The 18244-nt window shown below is 43.2% G+C and overlaps 1 protein-coding gene across 1 annotated transcript in view; it reads left to right on the plus strand.

Moving 5' to 3' along the window:
* The window catches only part of man2a2 (mannosidase, alpha, class 2A, member 2), a 40619-nt gene that overhangs the window by 883 nt on the left and 21492 nt on the right, over positions 1–18244 (plus strand). The window contains exons 2-13 of the mRNA XM_079500811.1: positions 1292–2189; positions 2902–3159; positions 3284–3428; positions 8954–9125; positions 10099–10226; positions 12357–12530; positions 12731–12917; positions 13322–13499; positions 13716–13918; positions 14366–14548; positions 15690–15804; positions 17147–17217. Of these exons, the coding sequence (XP_079356937.1) occupies positions 2058–2189; positions 2902–3159; positions 3284–3428; positions 8954–9125; positions 10099–10226; positions 12357–12530; positions 12731–12917; positions 13322–13499; positions 13716–13918; positions 14366–14548; positions 15690–15804; positions 17147–17217 (1946 nt within the window). The 5' untranslated portion in view covers positions 1292–2057. The remainder of the gene's footprint in view (positions 1–1291; positions 2190–2901; positions 3160–3283; positions 3429–8953; positions 9126–10098; positions 10227–12356; positions 12531–12730; positions 12918–13321; positions 13500–13715; positions 13919–14365; positions 14549–15689; positions 15805–17146; positions 17218–18244) is intronic.

Genomic DNA, 18244 nt, shown 5'->3' on the forward strand with positions numbered 1-18244 from the left:
AAGTGTGTGTGTCCAATCACCAATGTCATAAGTTTCAGGGCAGGCTACCTGGACTGTCTTGGCATCCAGCCAGTCAGTCAGTGTGGGTTCAAATCCATTCACGTGAGCACAATGGTCCTATTGTTAAGAACAACTAATCATCATTGCATATTTCAACATTGACCTCTGTTACAATCAGTAGTGTTTGTTTCCTTGACGTATCTGCCATTGACTGGCTGTATAATTCAATCGGTAGTGTTTGTTTCCTTGACGTATCTGCCATTGACTGGCTGTATAATTCTCACCTCAGCTTTTACTCTCCCAGAGCTTCAGCCTTGAGTCACGACATCAATGCCATCTGGCACAGAAAGTGTAAAGGCGCACAAAACTATTTTCTCTCCTGATTTTTTTTCTTTTTGAGTTATTGCGCAGACAGCTTCCTGGATCCTCCTAGCACTTTCTTTCGCCCTTCAGGCGTGCAGTACTAGTAGTGATCATATCCTAGCAGGTGGTATTTATCCAAGCAGCTAGGCTATAATAGCAGATCTCTGTGGTAAGGCTGTGTGTGTGTCAGTGACGGCCTCAACAATGATTGGATTAAGATTGTATTGGATTTGCACGGGGGGGGGGGGGGGGGGCAAGCAAGCACCTGTCTAAGTGCTTTGTAGAAATCCAGGCCACTGGGCGCAGCTTGTAATGTCGTTGCTGTTGTCTCTGCTTATCAACTCAAACCCAGACTCTCTCCTACTCATTTCCTTTTCACTGCTACTTCTGCTCAAGTGAAAAAGCTGCATCCTCAATACTGCAAAAATCTAAGTTTATTAGTACTTCTGACAACATGACAATGCTTTTCTCACAGGTCTGCTCTATATGGACAACATTAAATAGTATTTACACAATGAGATCTTTGATAAATAATCAGTAATCAGTTTTCAACAGGGGGTCCAGGACCCCTAACGGGCCACCAAATGTGAGCTTTAAAGAGATTTGGCATAGAGAAGAAGAACATATGGACTGGAGCCTACCGTCAAGTTTCCTTACTACTGAGAGTTAGTTGTTGTAAATATCTGAAAATACACATGAATCCAAGATATTAATAGAAAACATAATCTGTGTAAACAAAACAAAAAATGTACACAACACTGATAGTACTGTCAAACAAGTCTATGAAGCTATCTATGAAACCTATGAAAAAGTATAATCTGCAACACAATTTAATTTGCTTATGTAACTCTATGTAAATTTCCCATCCCTATGAAATGGTACTAGGTCCATGAAGCACTTCATTAAACCAATTTTCTTTCCCTGACAGGTGAAGAACACCCTCTGAGTTGATTTCGGCTTCAAGTCGTAACCGAGGAAAATCCTACCCATGCTGCAGTTGTTGATATGCTTCCACTGTTCTACCAGGAGAAGAGTGACATTTGTCTCATTCTAATTCCTGTTGCCCTTTGAGCAGAGTAAAGCCTTGATTTAAAAGCTGCTGCTCCCCAAGCCAAGTTAACCCTTCTCTCTGCTCTGCTGCGGCTAACTTACCCATTATGACTTCACCCTGGTGGCCAATTGAGTGAAAGGGGACTCTGGTTGTAATGGAGGATTAGAGTCTGCCGTGGGAGTTGGACTGGACCAAGAGAGCACACAGAGGCTCACACAGACGTGCACCATGCTGCAGGGACAGTAGGCTCCCTGTTTGAGCCCCTGCCGTTCAGTGCTGCTTTTTTCCCCCCTGTCCCTGCAATCTCAAAGGTTTGGATGGTTGAGCACGTTGAAGGAGCCCGGCGCTGGCTGCGGTTCGACCAAAGCTTACAGCCTGCTGCTTAGTACCTTTTGTCCACTGCCATCGCTCGTATAAGCCCCTTCCACTGTTGTTTTATCTGGTGAAATGGAGAAGTAAGGCAATAGAGAGGTGGAAATGAACTATTTCTGACATCAGTGCAGCTGGTTGCTTTCAAGTTTCACAGTGGCGCGGTGCTGCTGTGTCCACTTGAACATATTTTTCTTTCTTGTTTTGGAGGGGGGGAAAAGTCAAGGTCATTGTTTTTCATCTCAGCAAAGCGGACTGCTCCAAGGACTGAAGGATGAAACTGAGGAAACAGGTTACAGTGTGTGGAGGAGCCATATTCTGTGTGGCTGTGTTCTCACTCTACCTTATGTTGGACAGAGTCCAACACGACCCTGCAAGACGACAGACTGGCGGCAACTTCCCAAGGGTAAGAGTAATTGGTATAGTGGAGCACAAAGATAGTGTCTGAAAGCACTTTCCTGCGATTGCTCTTGTACTCTGTTTGCACTCCGTTTGTGGTGTTTTGATATCTCATGGGAGGCTATCCTAACTTTGAGGCAATATGATTTTGGCTCCATTAGAACTCCTCTCCCTTTTTTATTTTTAAATTGAGTTACATCAAAGCAACAATTAACATGAAGATCGCTCTAGGGCCTAATTGTTGAGCTGTGCATTCATTTGAATAATTCATATACCTCAATATATCCATAATTTATTTCACCCTGTAATCAGAGAGGCTATCAGTGCGTTTGCTTGTAAACACACTTTGTTTGGGAAGGGTAGACGGAACACAAACAGCTGTATCATTTGGCAGTAGCCTAGTATTGGTTTGTGAATATGAAGTATCATGTTTGGAAAGTAGCTCCAATAAGTGCTTAATGAGCTGTGGGTATCATTAACACTGTCCAAATCAATTTAAACCTGATGGTGCCATTTGCAGCAATGGCTGAATCCGTATAGCGTTTTATTGCATAGTGTTTTATTTGCAGAGAGTCATAATCCTATGTCACAATAACAACATTTACAAAAGTTTCTCAACTGCAACAACAGTCATGATGTCTTAGTAAGATCAGGCCGTTAAAAACAGATTTTAGTGAGAGAGTGATTCTGACACAAATTGTATTTATTTTGGATTTTAGAGCCAGATCTCGGTTCTGCAGAACCGCATAGAGCAGCTGGAGCAGCTTCTGGAGGAGAACCATCAGATCATCAGCCATATAAAGGACTCTGTGCTGGAGCTCACAGACACGGGGGCAGTGTCTCCCAGCGGCCACCTGCCCTTCAGGAGTGCCAACGGTTCTTGGGTACTGCCGTTTGACGGTCGGCCCACCTTCCTGGCCGTCAAGCCACAGGACTGCCAGCTTGCAACCGCTAGCCAAGCGCAAACGGACTTTCAGGTGAGCTTGCTGCTGATCTTTTTGTGCAGAGCTACTACTGTACTATGAAGGTAATCTGTAATATGACATTTGTCCAATCCTTTTTACAGAATGCAGGACTAATATTTAGGATGCTTTATTTTAGATGTTGGATGTGTACTCCCTCCTGAAGTTTGACAACCCGGATGGTGGTGTGTGGAAGCAGGGGTTCGAGATCACCTATGAGCCTGGGGAGTGGGACGATGAACAGTTACAGGTGTTTGTGGTTCCCCACTCCCATAATGACCCAGGTGAGTTGCATGAGCAATTTCGCACATGATGAAACTTCAAGCAGCTCAAAGGTGATGTGTGGGAATGAACCACTCTCGTCCTATTCTCAAAGATGTCTGAAAATAATATAATCCTATAACGACATGGCCATAACAGTTAACATAACATTAACGACTGGTTAAAAGTGAGTAAGGCCGTAGCTTTTCAGACATGGAGTAGGCTATGACAAATACGCTGCTTGTTTATAAAGCAGGTGGCTTGCGCACATCCAGTTCTTGGCTGGTGCTGGACAAAGGTAGGTACATACAGTGAAGAAGTGGGCCGCACACAGGCTTTGCTCCAACAGTGTTTATTTGTATTAAAACACCATTTTAAAATTAGGACACAACGTTTCGGCCGTGAACGGCCTTCATTAGGTGATAGTAATCAGTATGTGAAAACCTCCCTTATATCATGGTCGTCACGTCACGTGACTGACGTTAACTGGGCAGGTAACTTTCACCACAGAGTGACATGAAATAAGTTGAAACTTTCAAACACTGTTGGAGCAAAGCCTTTGTGCGGACCACTTCTTCACTGTAAATACCATAGAGTATAAAGAAGGATAGAGACTGAACTGGCGCGAAGCTCCGCCCCCCACGCTATTCATGTCAGTGGAAGTTGCTCAGTGGCGTTTTGAAGCACCCGGAAGAACCGTCTCAGAACGTCTACTTCCGCATGCGGAAGTGCAACCGAGCGCTCAATGTTAAAGCCCAGCTGCACGGGGTTTCCCGGTCATGAATCCACAGGTCCGCCTGTAGTCCCTCCTCTTACCACTAGGGCCCAGTGCTTCAACGTTGGAGCGCCTCACTGGCCCCTTGGTAAATACGCTGCTTGTACTTCAATTGTACTCTAGTCTAGACAAAAGGATGTGACACCCTGCCGTGAAGGAAAAAGCCACTGATGGGAATTGGAAAGCAAATGTAGATTCACTTATCATTAATATTAGACAATGTTGACAAAGCAAATGTCTACTACAGCAGATGGCTTTTTTTCTTTTTGATTAGTATGGCTGTTATTTTATTTTGGACTGACATTTCCATTAGATTTGTTTACTATTGCTGTCACCGTCTTGTTAGCTTGACAGCTATTGATTTGTGGCTGGTCAGGTCGCCGAAACCGTCAAATCTGGAGAATGAACAAGAGCGCGAGTCATTTGGACTGTATTGATTGTGCTGTACTTGCGGGCAAGGTCACCCCATAATATCCACTGCGGCATGCTTCATGCAGGGTGTGCAGAGGATATGGAGAGAGATGCATGTCGGATTTTGTCGTCAACTTCTAAAAGCTATTTAATGTGTAATAGGCTCCTCTCTCTGAAAGCCAGGATAGGGCTTTTAGTGTGCCGGTAATAGGTACTGCAGGTACAGTAAGTTATAAGTAGGTCAAATGGTGAGAGTAACACAATGTCTGGCCTGCAGTAAAAAGCAACACCCCCCCCCCCATACTATCCGCAATTTTGCAACACTAGATTTTTGAGCGGCGCTAGATTTCTGTCCTACACAAACATTAAATTCCCATTGACAATGAATGGAGAATTATACGTCAGTGTCTGAGCAAATAGGCATAGTGTCTATACGTCATGATGATGTACGATGATAAGGGCGCCACTCACTTCACACGGGTGTGGTTGTTTTATAATGGGTTGAATCTAGAGTTGCAACATTGACAGCCCATTCATCAAAAAATATCATCTTTTTTTCATTCTACGGTGGATTTTTATGAAACAAACGCTGTGCAGTTTGAAAGTTGTTTAATACAAGCAGATCTGACTTTTCTATTTGGATGAATGGGCTGTCAATGCAGGGTGTTGCAAGTTTGCAACTCTAGATTCAACCCATTATTTAAAAAAAATATCAAATTGCGGCAACCCCCACACCTCTGCCACTCCTGCACTTCTGTCCTCTCTCTGCACGAGTGGATTTCACAGCCACCCCCAAGCCTGTGATAGAACATTTGTGTTGTGAAAGGTCCTAATGTTGCACATGCTAATGTTGATGACTTGGTTTCTGCCTCATTAATGCACTATAAAAAAATTATGTTCAGAGTATCAGCAGGAGGTTGTAGGTTGTTAAAGGGGATACTTAAATGGACACTATCAAACAGCATTGTCACTATTATATTTGTTGTACGGCTCTTTAGTGTTCAATTTTCAGCCATAAAACTTTGCTGTCTTTGTGTAAAGGCTGTGAACGTGAAAACGACAACTTTTTCTTTTGACTTCCAGGTTTTTTTTCAGCCCATTTTTTTCACCCAGTGTCAATTATGTAATGTAATCCTGGGCGCTACACTTCCTCTGGGGGGGGGGGGGGGGGGTCAGCGGACTGACTTAATGTTTCCTTCTATGCATGAGGAGTCCAAGCTGCTTTTCACCTGACAGGAGTGAGTTTCCCCGGCCGGACGTAGAGCGTTGAAGGAACACGTTATTTCGACCAGTTCCTTTCCCCTCCATCAGGTGCCCCGGCTGGCCAGCTGGAGGTAGTTTAGAGGCCAGGATTACTGCATGTTTTTTGTGAGGGTACCTAGTAGTGATGGGAGATTAATCGGCAAACACATCGGTATCGGCTGATTCTAGTTGTTTTTAGATTAATCGGCATCGGTTCGATTAATCAATCAGACCGATTAATTATCGGTCTGTCTTAAACAAGATAAACAAGCCCAAAGTAACAGCTTGAACAGATCTACAAGCTCACAATAATAAATATAAAGGTATTTAAGTTAAATCTGACTTGCCTAAGCCTGCAGTGCAGATACCCTGTTACATGTATTTTTCAGAATGGACAAAATTATTATAATTTTTTTCAATACAGCATGAGATCATATCGACATCGGTAATATCTGTTATCGGCCATAACACCAATTAATTGTATCGATCGGCCAAAATGTCTCATCGGCACATCCCTGATACCAAGGTTATAATAGTTTTGGATTTTTCATTATAGTTTAGTTTTAGTTAGTTTTCACATTTTATTTTCTAAATTAGTTCGTTTTAGTTCGTTTTTAGAGCGGGTTTTCTAGTTTTTATTTTGGTGAAAATGCTTAGTTTTAGTTTTTTTCGTACTTTGATCTTTTTGAATCCTATACCTGACAAATAAACCAGAGTAAGTATTATGTAATAAAAACTCAAAAGATACCATTTAAAAATATAAACGTGGCAATAAAAGTTTGAAAACTTAACTTTGGTCCATTATTTCTCCACTTTGATAATACCAATTGGAATTACGTTTTATATCATTTTAATCAAGGTATAGATTGTAAGGATCGGGCATTCGTGGAATGAGCAATACTGCTAAATATGTGGGTAAGCACCTCCAACAAATGTGCCAAAATGGCAAATGGTTGGTATTCAACCCTTGCTTTAAGTTGCTTAGTGGATTGGATGATTGCACTCTCCCATAGTAATAAGGAAAAAACAACACAATTTTTCCACTCCGTGTTATGGAACTCATTAGTGGGTAGAATATCCAAAATCAGCTTGGCACCTCCTCATCCTGGTCACCAACCTAGACACATTTTACTGTGGGATGGCATCCCATTCCTCAACCAGGTTTTGTTGCAAGTTAGTTAGTTTAATTTATTGTCCACCTGTGGAAATTTGTCTTCGGCCTCAACAACAGTAAAAACAAACGGCAACAACAACAGCAACGACACTTACACAATTTTCATGGCAAAAATGCAGGTCAACAGTGGCAAATACATTCAAAAACTAATCTAGCGAGACATGGTATCATTTAGTGCCTTGAATGAAAGGTTTTTTGAGCAGGGAGAAGGAGGCCGAAACGTTGTATATCTCTGCTGTCGGGAAGAAACGTAACTCCAAAACAAAGCAATACTGCCTCATCAAAGTTTGTGTTGTAACTCTATATATTGTCAAATACTTCCATGAGAGGGGGAGAGGTGGTGGAGTTAGTTTCTCCATTACAAATATCTCTCCACAATGCTCAGCCACTGCTCACAAACTGGAGTTTCTGGTTTGTACCATAGCCTAAAGGCCTAAGAGCCCTATTTTATCATATTTTTCTGGTTGCTTTGTGTATAGAGCGCCTCAGTCCCGCCCCCTACCATGGACCAGGAAATGATTCTCCGTTCATTTTCCTCATAGACATTTCAGAAAGTATTTTTTTAAAGACGTTTACGCCGCGGACAAAGCCGAGTCGTGACAAATCATGACAACAAACACAATTTTATGGGCCGAACAAATGATTAGAAAGAAGAAAAAACGGCAGGTTACAACACTTTTTGTTGTTTTTCTTCTTTGTAATTATTTGTTTGGTCCAAAATATTGTTTGTGTTACACTGTTGTCATGAGTTGTCACGACTCGAGTTGGCTTTGTCCGCGGCGTAACCGTCTTTAAATAAATACTTTTTGAAATGTCTATGGGAAAAATGCATTGGGATTCATTTCCTGGTCCATGGTAGGGGGCGGGACTGCAACGCTCTATAGGGCTCCTACCTGTAGACACTCAAATATCATTTAAATCCCAAATTGGAAAACGGTGCAGGATTAACTTGGCACTCGCTTTTTCAGGGAAGGTGGCGCGGGCACATGTCTATTGTCTACACTTTGTTGGTTCAGATCAATAATAAAACTTGTTGGAGTATATTATAAATGACCGAAAGGAATATAAATGTTGATTAAAAACTCAAACTAAGGGTATTTTGTCTATAATGTCAGTTAGTTTTGTGAACACACAATACAGTTTCAGTTTAGTTATCGTTTTTCTATTTATTTTTATTTTTTATTTAGTTTCAGTTAACTGAAAGGTTTTTTTTATTCTAGTTTTCGTTTTTTTAGTTAGTTTTAGTTAACTATTATAACCTTGCCTGGTACCTAGTACTACCTACCTAGGGGACACAGGGAGAACATGCAAACTCCACATACTGTAGAAAGGCCCTTTCGCCAACCCCGCCTCGGGTATGGGCACTGATGACATGGAGGAGAGAACAGCATCCCCAGCGGGAATCGAACCCAGGACCTTCTAGCTGTGAGGCGACAGCACTACCGACTGTGCCACCGTGCCCCCTTGCCTTTTTTGCTGTGTTATGTTGAAATAGTGACCTTGGGGGTACCTGGTGGTGCAGCTACTGTAACCAGCAATTAGCCTGGTAAACCACCCAGCTTGCAGAAATCGTATTTCATTTGCTGCTGAATGAAATTGAATTCCGCGACTGGGTGGTTTACCAGGCTAACCAGTCGTGTCTCATGTCCAGGGGGGGCACATAACGTTTTTGGGCTAGTTCTCAGGGGAGCACCTGGAGGTGTTGCTTGGTGTGCAAGCAACATCAACATATCAAACTGGGGGGGTCCTTGAAATGTTAAAGGATAGTTGAGAATCGCTGGTTTATTGAACATTCAGTTTGATCCCCTGCAATTCAGAGAGTTCGAGTTGGCTGGAGGCCCATGCTGTGTTTTGTTTAGGCCCCCCCCCTTCCCCCCCCCCCCCACACACACACTTTATTTGTCTTCAGTGTACAAAAAGGCTTTGTTTCTTGTGTATTGTTTCAGGCTGGATCAAGACCTATGACAAGTACTTCACTGACCAGACACAGCACATCTTGAACAACATGGTGGTGGAACTGGCAAAGGACCCGCGGAGGAAGTTCATCTGGTCTGAGATCTCCTTCCTCTCCAAGTGGTGGGAGACTGCGGACACAGACAAGCAGGAGGCCACACGCAAGTGAGTTTGCACTGCTCTCCAGTGACCACTGGGTGTCATCCCAAACCCTTAACCATGCAGCCCTCTCCTCCATACCTTTTTGAGGTCATTGCAAAGTTGAGCCTGAATAGGCTCTATTCACACAGAATAACTCTTAACTACTTCCGGGCCCCTTCCCTACTTCCTTCACAAGTGTTACTGATGATACTAATGAAGGCTCTGTTAAATTCTGGTCAAATAGAGTCATGGTGCTGCTATTGTGTGTGTTGGCTCACTAGAAACACTCTGCTACCCCAGTTGGTCTCAAAGTGACCTTGAGTGGGTTCCAAATGGCCCTTTACGGGTCTGTAACTCTGAGTGTACAAATGGTATTTGTATAATATAATAATATCAATAATATTTGTACACTCTCAGACTTATGGGCTCCTTGAAATTAAAAAGTTTGACACCTGTGAAGGAAGTACGGAAGGAGGACGAGTTATTCTGTGTGCATAGGAAGCCTATTATGCTTAGTTGCACGGCGTTGTTGTGCACCAAACATTGTAGATCTACAAGCTCACAACGTGATGTGCAATACCGGACAATGTCATGAAATTACATGCATAAATAGCAGATCTACAAGCTCACAACATGCCGCACCGTGAGCGTGTAAGATCTACAACACTGCTTTAGCCTCTCTGTTTTGCCCCTCTTCCCAATTCTGAGAGTGATCTGAGGTTTCTGGGCTACAACCTTCTCTGCTGAATGCATTACACTTGCCATTAAGTGCTGTTGTGTAACAGATGGTATAATTCACAAGCACTGCATGAGAAGTCATCTGCTGTGCCTTGCGGCGACCTGTCAGACTGCATTCTAACAGAGCTCTAAGTGACTGCACTTCCCCTCTGGATAAGAGCCTAGGATACTCCTAGAATAGCATGTGTTGATGTTATTTCTCCTCTGTAAGCATGGGCCTTTCCTCACCTTTGCTTTGTTAATCCTCTTTCTTGGACAGACTGATCCGCGAAGGGCAACTGGAGATTGTCACCGGAGGCTGGGTGATGACAGACGAGGCCAACGCTCACTACTTTGCCATGCTAGACCAGCTCATTGAAGGCCACCAGTGGCTGGAGAGAAACCTAGGTAGGGGTGTTAAAAAGTTAAAACTAGAGTATATTCCAAGTTTTTGTTCGTCTCTCCATCTCTTTAGTAAACCGAAAATAAAATTGTCTAGGGAGGATGCTGTTACCAATTACCCCATTTTTCATTTAGTTTCATCACTTCCAATTTCACTTATTTTTGAGGCCTTTGAGTTCTCTGTCCTGATTGGATAAAATTGGTATCCAGACCTGAACATTTATTTTCTGGTGAATATACAACTATTTAACACTTATTTTAACAAAATAATTTCAGTTACATCCCATTAATATACTTTAGTTATCTACTAAGTTTTGTAAGTGCTGAAAAACTGTTGTCCATGGTGGCAATGGTCTCTCCATCTTTTGAATTAACAGTACAGTATAATTACAAATTTTCCAGTCGCCAGTTTCCTTTGTGCTTAGTTTCTTATTCAACATTTTCTACAGTGTTGTTTATTTTCTTTTGCATTTTTACTCGCTGTGCAATAATTTCTCACTAATATCTAATTTGAAAACACCGTTTATTGTTTGTTCAATATGAAATCCGGCCCTTCCACAAATGAGCCAAAAGTGAAGCTTCCCTGACTCAGATGCTAGTAATGTTTTTTGTGCTACAATGTGTCACCGGCCACTGCAGAGGTTTCAGGTTTGATTACCGGCAGGGGTGCCTCAGGCTTGGCCGGGCGCCCTAAACAAATTAAATTGGCGTTGTTCAAGGGTGAGAAGCCGGCAGGGGATTTTATCCTTGTTGCTGCACTAGTGACTTCTTGCTGTCAGGTGAAAAGTGTCTTGCAGCTCCATGTGTATCAGTGCAGGCATGCAAGAGTCTACCCTACCCAGGCCTAAAGGTTGCTGCCATGCCATAGCTACCCACCACCAGCCTCTGGTCATTTAATTGTCTCCACCAGGCCCGAAGGCATTAACCTGACTCCGCCAGATGGGGCAGCAGAGAGTACACTGGGTTCCCCCCTCCTGCTCCCATCTGGGAACTCTCAGGCAGACTCGATGCCCGGCCACAAAACGGCCTGGCCAATCAGCAGCAGCTATCCCGCCTCTAGCTGCTGCGTCCGTCCATCTCTGGCACCGTTGGATGCCAAATTTTGCACACACACTCCCGGGATGCCAACGATGAACGGCCTGTTATAGCGCCACCATGAGGCCGAATTTTGCAAAACACGTTTCTTTATTTTACTCGTACACATTTTATACATAGTTCCATGCATCACACAAATCTGTATACACCATCTCTATAGTCATGTGATCAACACGGACCACTCCGCGTCCGCATATTCCATCTAAGATTGCCTTCCAAAGTTCTGCAGATTTGTCCGTTTTGAACAAAATGCCTCAAATCATCAACACAGCGTGCAATTTTTCTGAAGATTTTTGAAATTATGCACACACATTACCACTAGGCAGAGGAAGAAATGCCACTTAAATAAAACGGACTCATGGTGGCGTTATAACAGGCCAATTCATGTTCTTACCTATAATTGCACCGATCTGTGTACAACTTTCCATGCTCACTCCCTAGAGGCCAATACAAAACCTATGCCCTGCATTTTCCTGCCTGTTGTTGCGCCACCATGAGGCCAATTTCTGCAGAACTTAAATGTTTACTGTAAATCGCTCGGGATTAAGAGCGTCTGCTAAATGCCTAAATTGTAAATAGTCAATTGCTATAATCCTGGTGGAGACCTTTTTCTAGTTGAATCTTTTGTTCTTTTATAAAGGCAACGTAGTTAGATTGTATGACTTTTCATTTATTTTATCTAAATCCTGAACTAAGTTTTCTGACATTTTTCTAATATTAATCTAAAAGATTACAAAAACGTTATGCTGCCAATATACTGTACATAGCAACAAGAACCCCAAAAGGGGTTCCCGTCTTGAAGAGGTAAAACACCAAAAGGGGTTCCCATCCTGCAAGGTGAATAAACAACACACATCAAATGCAGAGAGACAGGGTAGTGCCTCAGTAAATATGCCATTTGGAACCCACTCAAGGACACTTTGAGACCCTCTGGTGTTTCCAGTGAGCCAACAATTGCAGCACCCTGACTCTGTTTGGCCAAAATGGAACAGAGCTTTAATGTCTAAATAACCAGTCTAAATTGTGCTCATGCTGTTGTAGGTGTAACCCCTCGTAGTGGGTGGGCAGTAGACCCCTTTGGACACAGTGCCACCATGCCTTACCTGTTAAAGAGGGCCAACCTGACCAGCATGCTGATTCAGAGGGTACACTACTCCGTCAAAAAACACTTTGCCTCCACTCGCAGCCTGGAGTTCATGTGGAGGCAGGCCTGGGGTGAGTTGACCCAATTTTAACCATCTAATTTATGTGTGCTATTAATGTGGTTATCTTCAGGGAAACATGTTATGGCTTTGATGAAATTTCAATCTGAAAGTCTTTATTTCTGTAGGCGGTGTTCTTACATAGAAAAAGTTTATTTTCTATTTAAATCTAAATCTACTCTCTTCGCTTTGCAATTCTTACTGTTTTGACAGACCCTGCATCGGGTACGGACATATTTTGCCACATGATGCCGTTCTACAGCTATGATGTTCCACACACCTGCGGACCAGACCCCAAGATCTGCTGCCAATTTGACTTCAAGAGGTTGCCAGGTGGGCGAGTGAACTGTCCCTGGAAAGTTCCCCCAAAACCTGTGGTGGAGAACAATGTGGCAGAAAGGTAAGGCCAGTGAGATTAACGTGGGTGTTACTTCAAACATTGTGTCAGGGAACAGATGGGATGTGTGCCAGTAATTGCATTTAGACCAAGGACACAAGGCAAATAATCACAGAAAGGCTGGGTATGTAAAGAGTGCGAAAGCTTTCTAGATATTCATCTGACTCAAATTGCAAGGTTTAGGACAAAAAAGGGATCTATGGAGCTTTCTAAAGAAAACGGTCTTAAGTGGATAACGCCAGATTGAAAGTTATTGATTCCCTTGTCTTCCCAGGGCTAATTTGATGCACAGCTTTTCAAGGTCATCTGTTATTCCCAGGAAACCGGCTAACACAAAGCAGTTTCTGAATGCCAAGTAATTAGTTGCCCCCCACCCCTCCCCACCCACCTCTCCCTTTCTCTTGCAGGGCTACTGTGCTACTGGACCAGTACCGTAAAAAGTCCAAGCTGTTTCGCAGTAAGGTGGTTCTGATTCCTCTAGGGGACGACTTCCGCTTCGACAAGGCCCTAGAGTGGGACCAGCAGTATGGCAACTACCAGAAGCTTTTTGATTACATGAATTCTCAGCCCGAGTTGCATGTCCAGGTGCGAAAAAAACTATTTGTCCATTGTGTTTAATATTTTTGCCGCTTACATCTTAAAATATCGGTCACATCACAAGTAGATGTTTTTTTTTATGTTGGCTTGTTTAAATAATAATATCATCACGTCACATCAAAGGGACACGTATGAAGTTTTTTATTTAGTTTTTGTTCAATTCTGTGTCTGAAGCATCATCACATCTCTTTGTCACGTGTCTAGGCCCAGTTTGGTACCCTGTCGGACTATTTCAATGCTGTTTATAAAGCCAACGGTGCAACGCCGGGATCCAGGCCTGCAGATTACCCCGTGCTGAGTGGAGACTTCTTCGCCTACGCGGACCGCGAGGACCACTACTGGACGGGTTATTTCACGTCGCGACCCTTTTACAAGAGCTTGGACCGCGTGGTGGAGTCGCACCTCAGGTGAGGCCGCGTAGATCACACCTCATTTTATGACTTTTAGTGGCCTTGAGGTTATCTTGACCCATTAAGACCTGAAACGCATCTGCGTCACCTTGGCTTTTAACCACTTTAACCATTATTTTAAACTTTAGCTATTGGAATAATAGCAGATCTACAAGCTCATAGCGTGGCACAGAGTCCTGCACTACAGTAGCTTGTAGATCTGCTATTTTTGAAAAAAACGTGAAAACGAGTGCATATTTTTTAATACCGGTATATTCTTTCACGGCAAATGTTGTTAACTCATATCTTATAGTTAGTTAGTCAATAGTTTGAGCACCACCTATATAGAAACATTTTTCAGAAAACTGTCATGATTTAGAAGACATTATTTTGTAGAATCTGGTCTCGGGTCTTATGGGTTAAAGGCGGTTTATTCACCCACGACTGCCTCTCGCTGATTTTCAGGGGTGCAGAGATCCTCTACAGTCTGGCTGTTGCCAGCGCTCGGCATGGGGGCATGGAGGGCCGCTACCCGGTCACGGACTATGCCCTGCTGGCTGACGCGCGGCGATCCGTTGGCCTCTTCCAGCATCACGATGGCATCACTGGCACAGCCAAGGAGAATGTGGTCACCGACTACGGCACCAAGTAATTCAGATATTGCCAGAAAATGCCAATAATATGGATGGAATGAGTAAGGCAACCATTGCGGTTATCGATAAATACAGCATGATTACAGTGCTTAGCCTCTGCATAGTGCATTATCTTTTCGATAATTGCATGCCTTGTATGGCAGAGTTCAGGTTGCTTTATTTGCACTTACAGTAGATTTGGTTGCAGTCAACAGTCACAGCAGGGCATCCATTTTAACAATCATTATACAAACAACACGTATAAGAACAAGACAAGTGCTCTAACAATGGACAGGAATGAGGACAAAATAAAGCCCACTAAAATACATAACCACTAGAATAAAAAAAGGGTAAAAACGATGATTAAAACGAATAAATAAACATGGCATCTGTGCAGTGCTGCCATGTCTTGTTCATCTGAGTGATGGCTGCTGGAACAAAGCTATTTTTATACTAAAGCAGAAGTGCACATCCTGTGCAGAGGATGGGAATTGTCATTAGAATGCAGCTGGTTATCCACGGTAAAGTGTGCTATACAGGGATGCTGGTTTCAGCGGTGACTCACCAGTCAGCCTTTTAACACCATATGATTTAGACCAGAGAGTCGTTGTTGTGCTGATTATTCCACTTACATCATGTAGCGTTTAGGGCAATAATAAGCTCTGTGAATAGAAACATCGCATTGCCACTATCGTCACCAACCTTGGAACAAACGTTACCTCACTCCTCCAGCGAGTGGGACGATCGGTCGTCATGACCTGGAAACGACTATCCTACCAAGCTCAGTCAGTTGGCTCACTATAGTCAATATCTTTCACTCCCACACAGACATTTTTTGTTCCTCAAAATGTTGGAAGTAATATTGAAATGTCTTACCTCTGTACTGTAGCTAATGATAACTTAAATAACTGAATAGTTTTATTCTGCATATTAATTTAGAACTGCAAGAGTTAATGCCGAAGTGTCCTTGAGCAAGACGCTGAACCCCTAATTGCTCCTGATGTGCAGGTTGGTTCCTTGCATGGTTTCCTCCGCCATCGGTGTATGCATGCGTGTGTGAATGGGTGAATGACTGAATGTAATGCACGTTTTGGATAAAAACGTTAAATTAAGACTAGCTTTAGTGAGCACCTGGTTTTCTCCACCCTGCTCTGTAGGTTACTGCGCGCGCTGATCGGTCTGAAGAGAGTCATCATCAATGCTGCTCACTTTCTGGTGATGAAGAACAAGGAGTTCTATCGCTTCTACCAGACGGAGCCTTTCCTAGAGACGGTAAGCGGGTGACGGGCAGTGACTTCCCACACAAAATAGAAATTGGTAACTGGTTAATGGATAACCGTTTAAAAGTCGAAGCACCAGCACTGGTGCTTCGACTTTTAAACGGTTTTACCAAGTAAAAATAGTTAATTTCGAGCCCTGCTCCCGTTTCACTGCTAAAATAAAAACATATTTCTTAAATTTGTTGAATTCTCCTCGACGTTGTAGTGGTATTGTTAATGCGTAAATAGTGCATTTTATTATGGGAAAAACAAACAATGTATTGGTTTGTTTTTTTATGGGTGAATTGCAAATTCTTTCCTTAACAGTTAACACCAGGGCGGAGATCTCCGTCAAGTTCAAGTTCATGGTCAAGTGCCCAAGGCGGGGATTGATAAATAGGACGGAGATTAATGATATCAAAACCGATCGCATCGCTCCACAGCCTAGGAGCGCTTGTTGCCCAATCCTCGATGACACGCAAGAGTGACACGTCATCGAAAATGTTCCCTGCCTGTTTAGCTGACGAAAACGAAAATCTTAAAACGTTCATAACTCGCGATCTAAATCATCCCGTCTAATTCTGAAAAAAGATCCTGTGTTTGACGGCCCTCCGCTGTCCAGTCGCGATAGATTTATTCTTACCTCCCGTTGTTGTCGATCGACTCCAGAGTGGTGTGGCTATTGTTAGCTGCTACAAAGACATTCACAACAACTTCCGGTGCGCCGGTAAAAGTGGTCCGGGCGCTATAAATGATGGGCACATTTTAGTAATGGATTAAATAGGTCCGGGCAAGCAAGGTGTTAATGGCTAATTAACCGTTAACAGGTTCCGTCCAGCCGACGTGTCCACACGTCATAGGGAATCCAATCGATGGATGCATAGGACGTGTGTACACGTCCTAGCGCATCCTCAATGATATCAGGCGAGAGAATAATATTCTGAATTTTTTCCTTTTTTATTTTTGAGTGAGCCTCTAAGGCCACCGTACGCTTCGCTCTTCATTCAAATTAGCGTCCCGTTCACTAGCCTGTTAGCGCGGCAGAAAGAATGCCTCGTATCTGCTAATCCAGGCCGCTCTCCGTGGTTTTGATCTGATGGATATAGTAAGCGCTTCATTTCTGACTTCGCATCCGCCTCTCGTTCAAAATATGAACGCTTTGGAGCTTTTAGCGATATAATAGAATCAAGAGTAAAAGCGGCCATGTTTTCCCGGCACCCCAGAGCTCCTATTTTGAAGGAATGATTGTGTTAAGGCGTAACGGTTACCGGTTTATAAAATATCTCCAAATGGCCATCACTAGTCTGCTTTGCAAGTGTGCTATATCTCTGAGTTGTGGTGGTGTGTCTTTGTAGGATGACAGACGTGCCACTCAGGACACTTTGCCGCAGCGCACTCTCATTGAAGTGGACCCAGCTGGACCAAGGTATTGCCCTGCTGTACATCTTTTTGAGCGGTGCGCACCGCTCCTTTAAATGACTGTGTTCGTCCCTGTGTCCGTCAGTACGTATGTGCCTATGTGTGTCCGTTTAGAGTAGGACCTATTGACAACTGCAACACACACGCACACACACACACACACACACACACACACACACACACACACACACACACACACACACACACACACACACACACACACAGTAACTATAACAATAAAAGTATAGTTGCAATGCTCAGTTCGCATGGGTGCAATTATTATTTTTTATGTCCATCATATCCCATGGGGGAACTTTTCAGCTTCACCCAGCTAAGTGCTGCCCACAGAGGAGGGCGGAGGGGCGAGCAGTTACTAGGGGTCAAGTATCTTGATCAGGGACCTCCGGAGTCCTAGGCGGACTCACTAACCATTCAGCTATGGCCACCCCCATGCCATCATTCCTCATCATTCAACAACAATAACCTGCTAGACATTTCTTGACCACATGAACCTTAAAGGTCAAGGTAAACTTTATTGTCCACAAGGGAAATTTGTCTTGGGCTTTCACCCCAGCTACAGCCACACATAAAACATCAATGACAAACAAAATACATTACAGAGGAAGACACAACATTAAACAATTGCACACATGACATGATGTGTAACGAGTAATGTCCCTATTCTGGGCACATCAGAATGTCGAACGGAATTTATCGGCAATCCAGCTCAAGTGCATAACAAAGAGAAAAAAAGAAATGTAATATATATATATATAACATACATTAAGGCTCTTTCCCAATTCATTTTTTAACCCTACCCCTTATCCCTTGGCCCTAGCCCTTATCCCTTGGCCCTTCCCCTTGCCCCTAGATAATGAGTGTCAAGGGGTAGGGGGATAAATCATCACCCAAGGAATTGGAACGTCCCTAAATATTGAACGTCCCTTGTAGATATTGATATATTGATATACAACCTGTTCTCAGAAAATAGCTGATCTGCAAACTCACTACAGGCCAGTGGTCCCCAAACTTTT

This window comes from Electrona antarctica, assembly GCF_951216825.1.
Source record: "Electrona antarctica genome assembly, chromosome: 5".
Taxonomy (NCBI): Eukaryota; Metazoa; Chordata; class Actinopteri; order Myctophiformes; family Myctophidae; genus Electrona; species Electrona antarctica.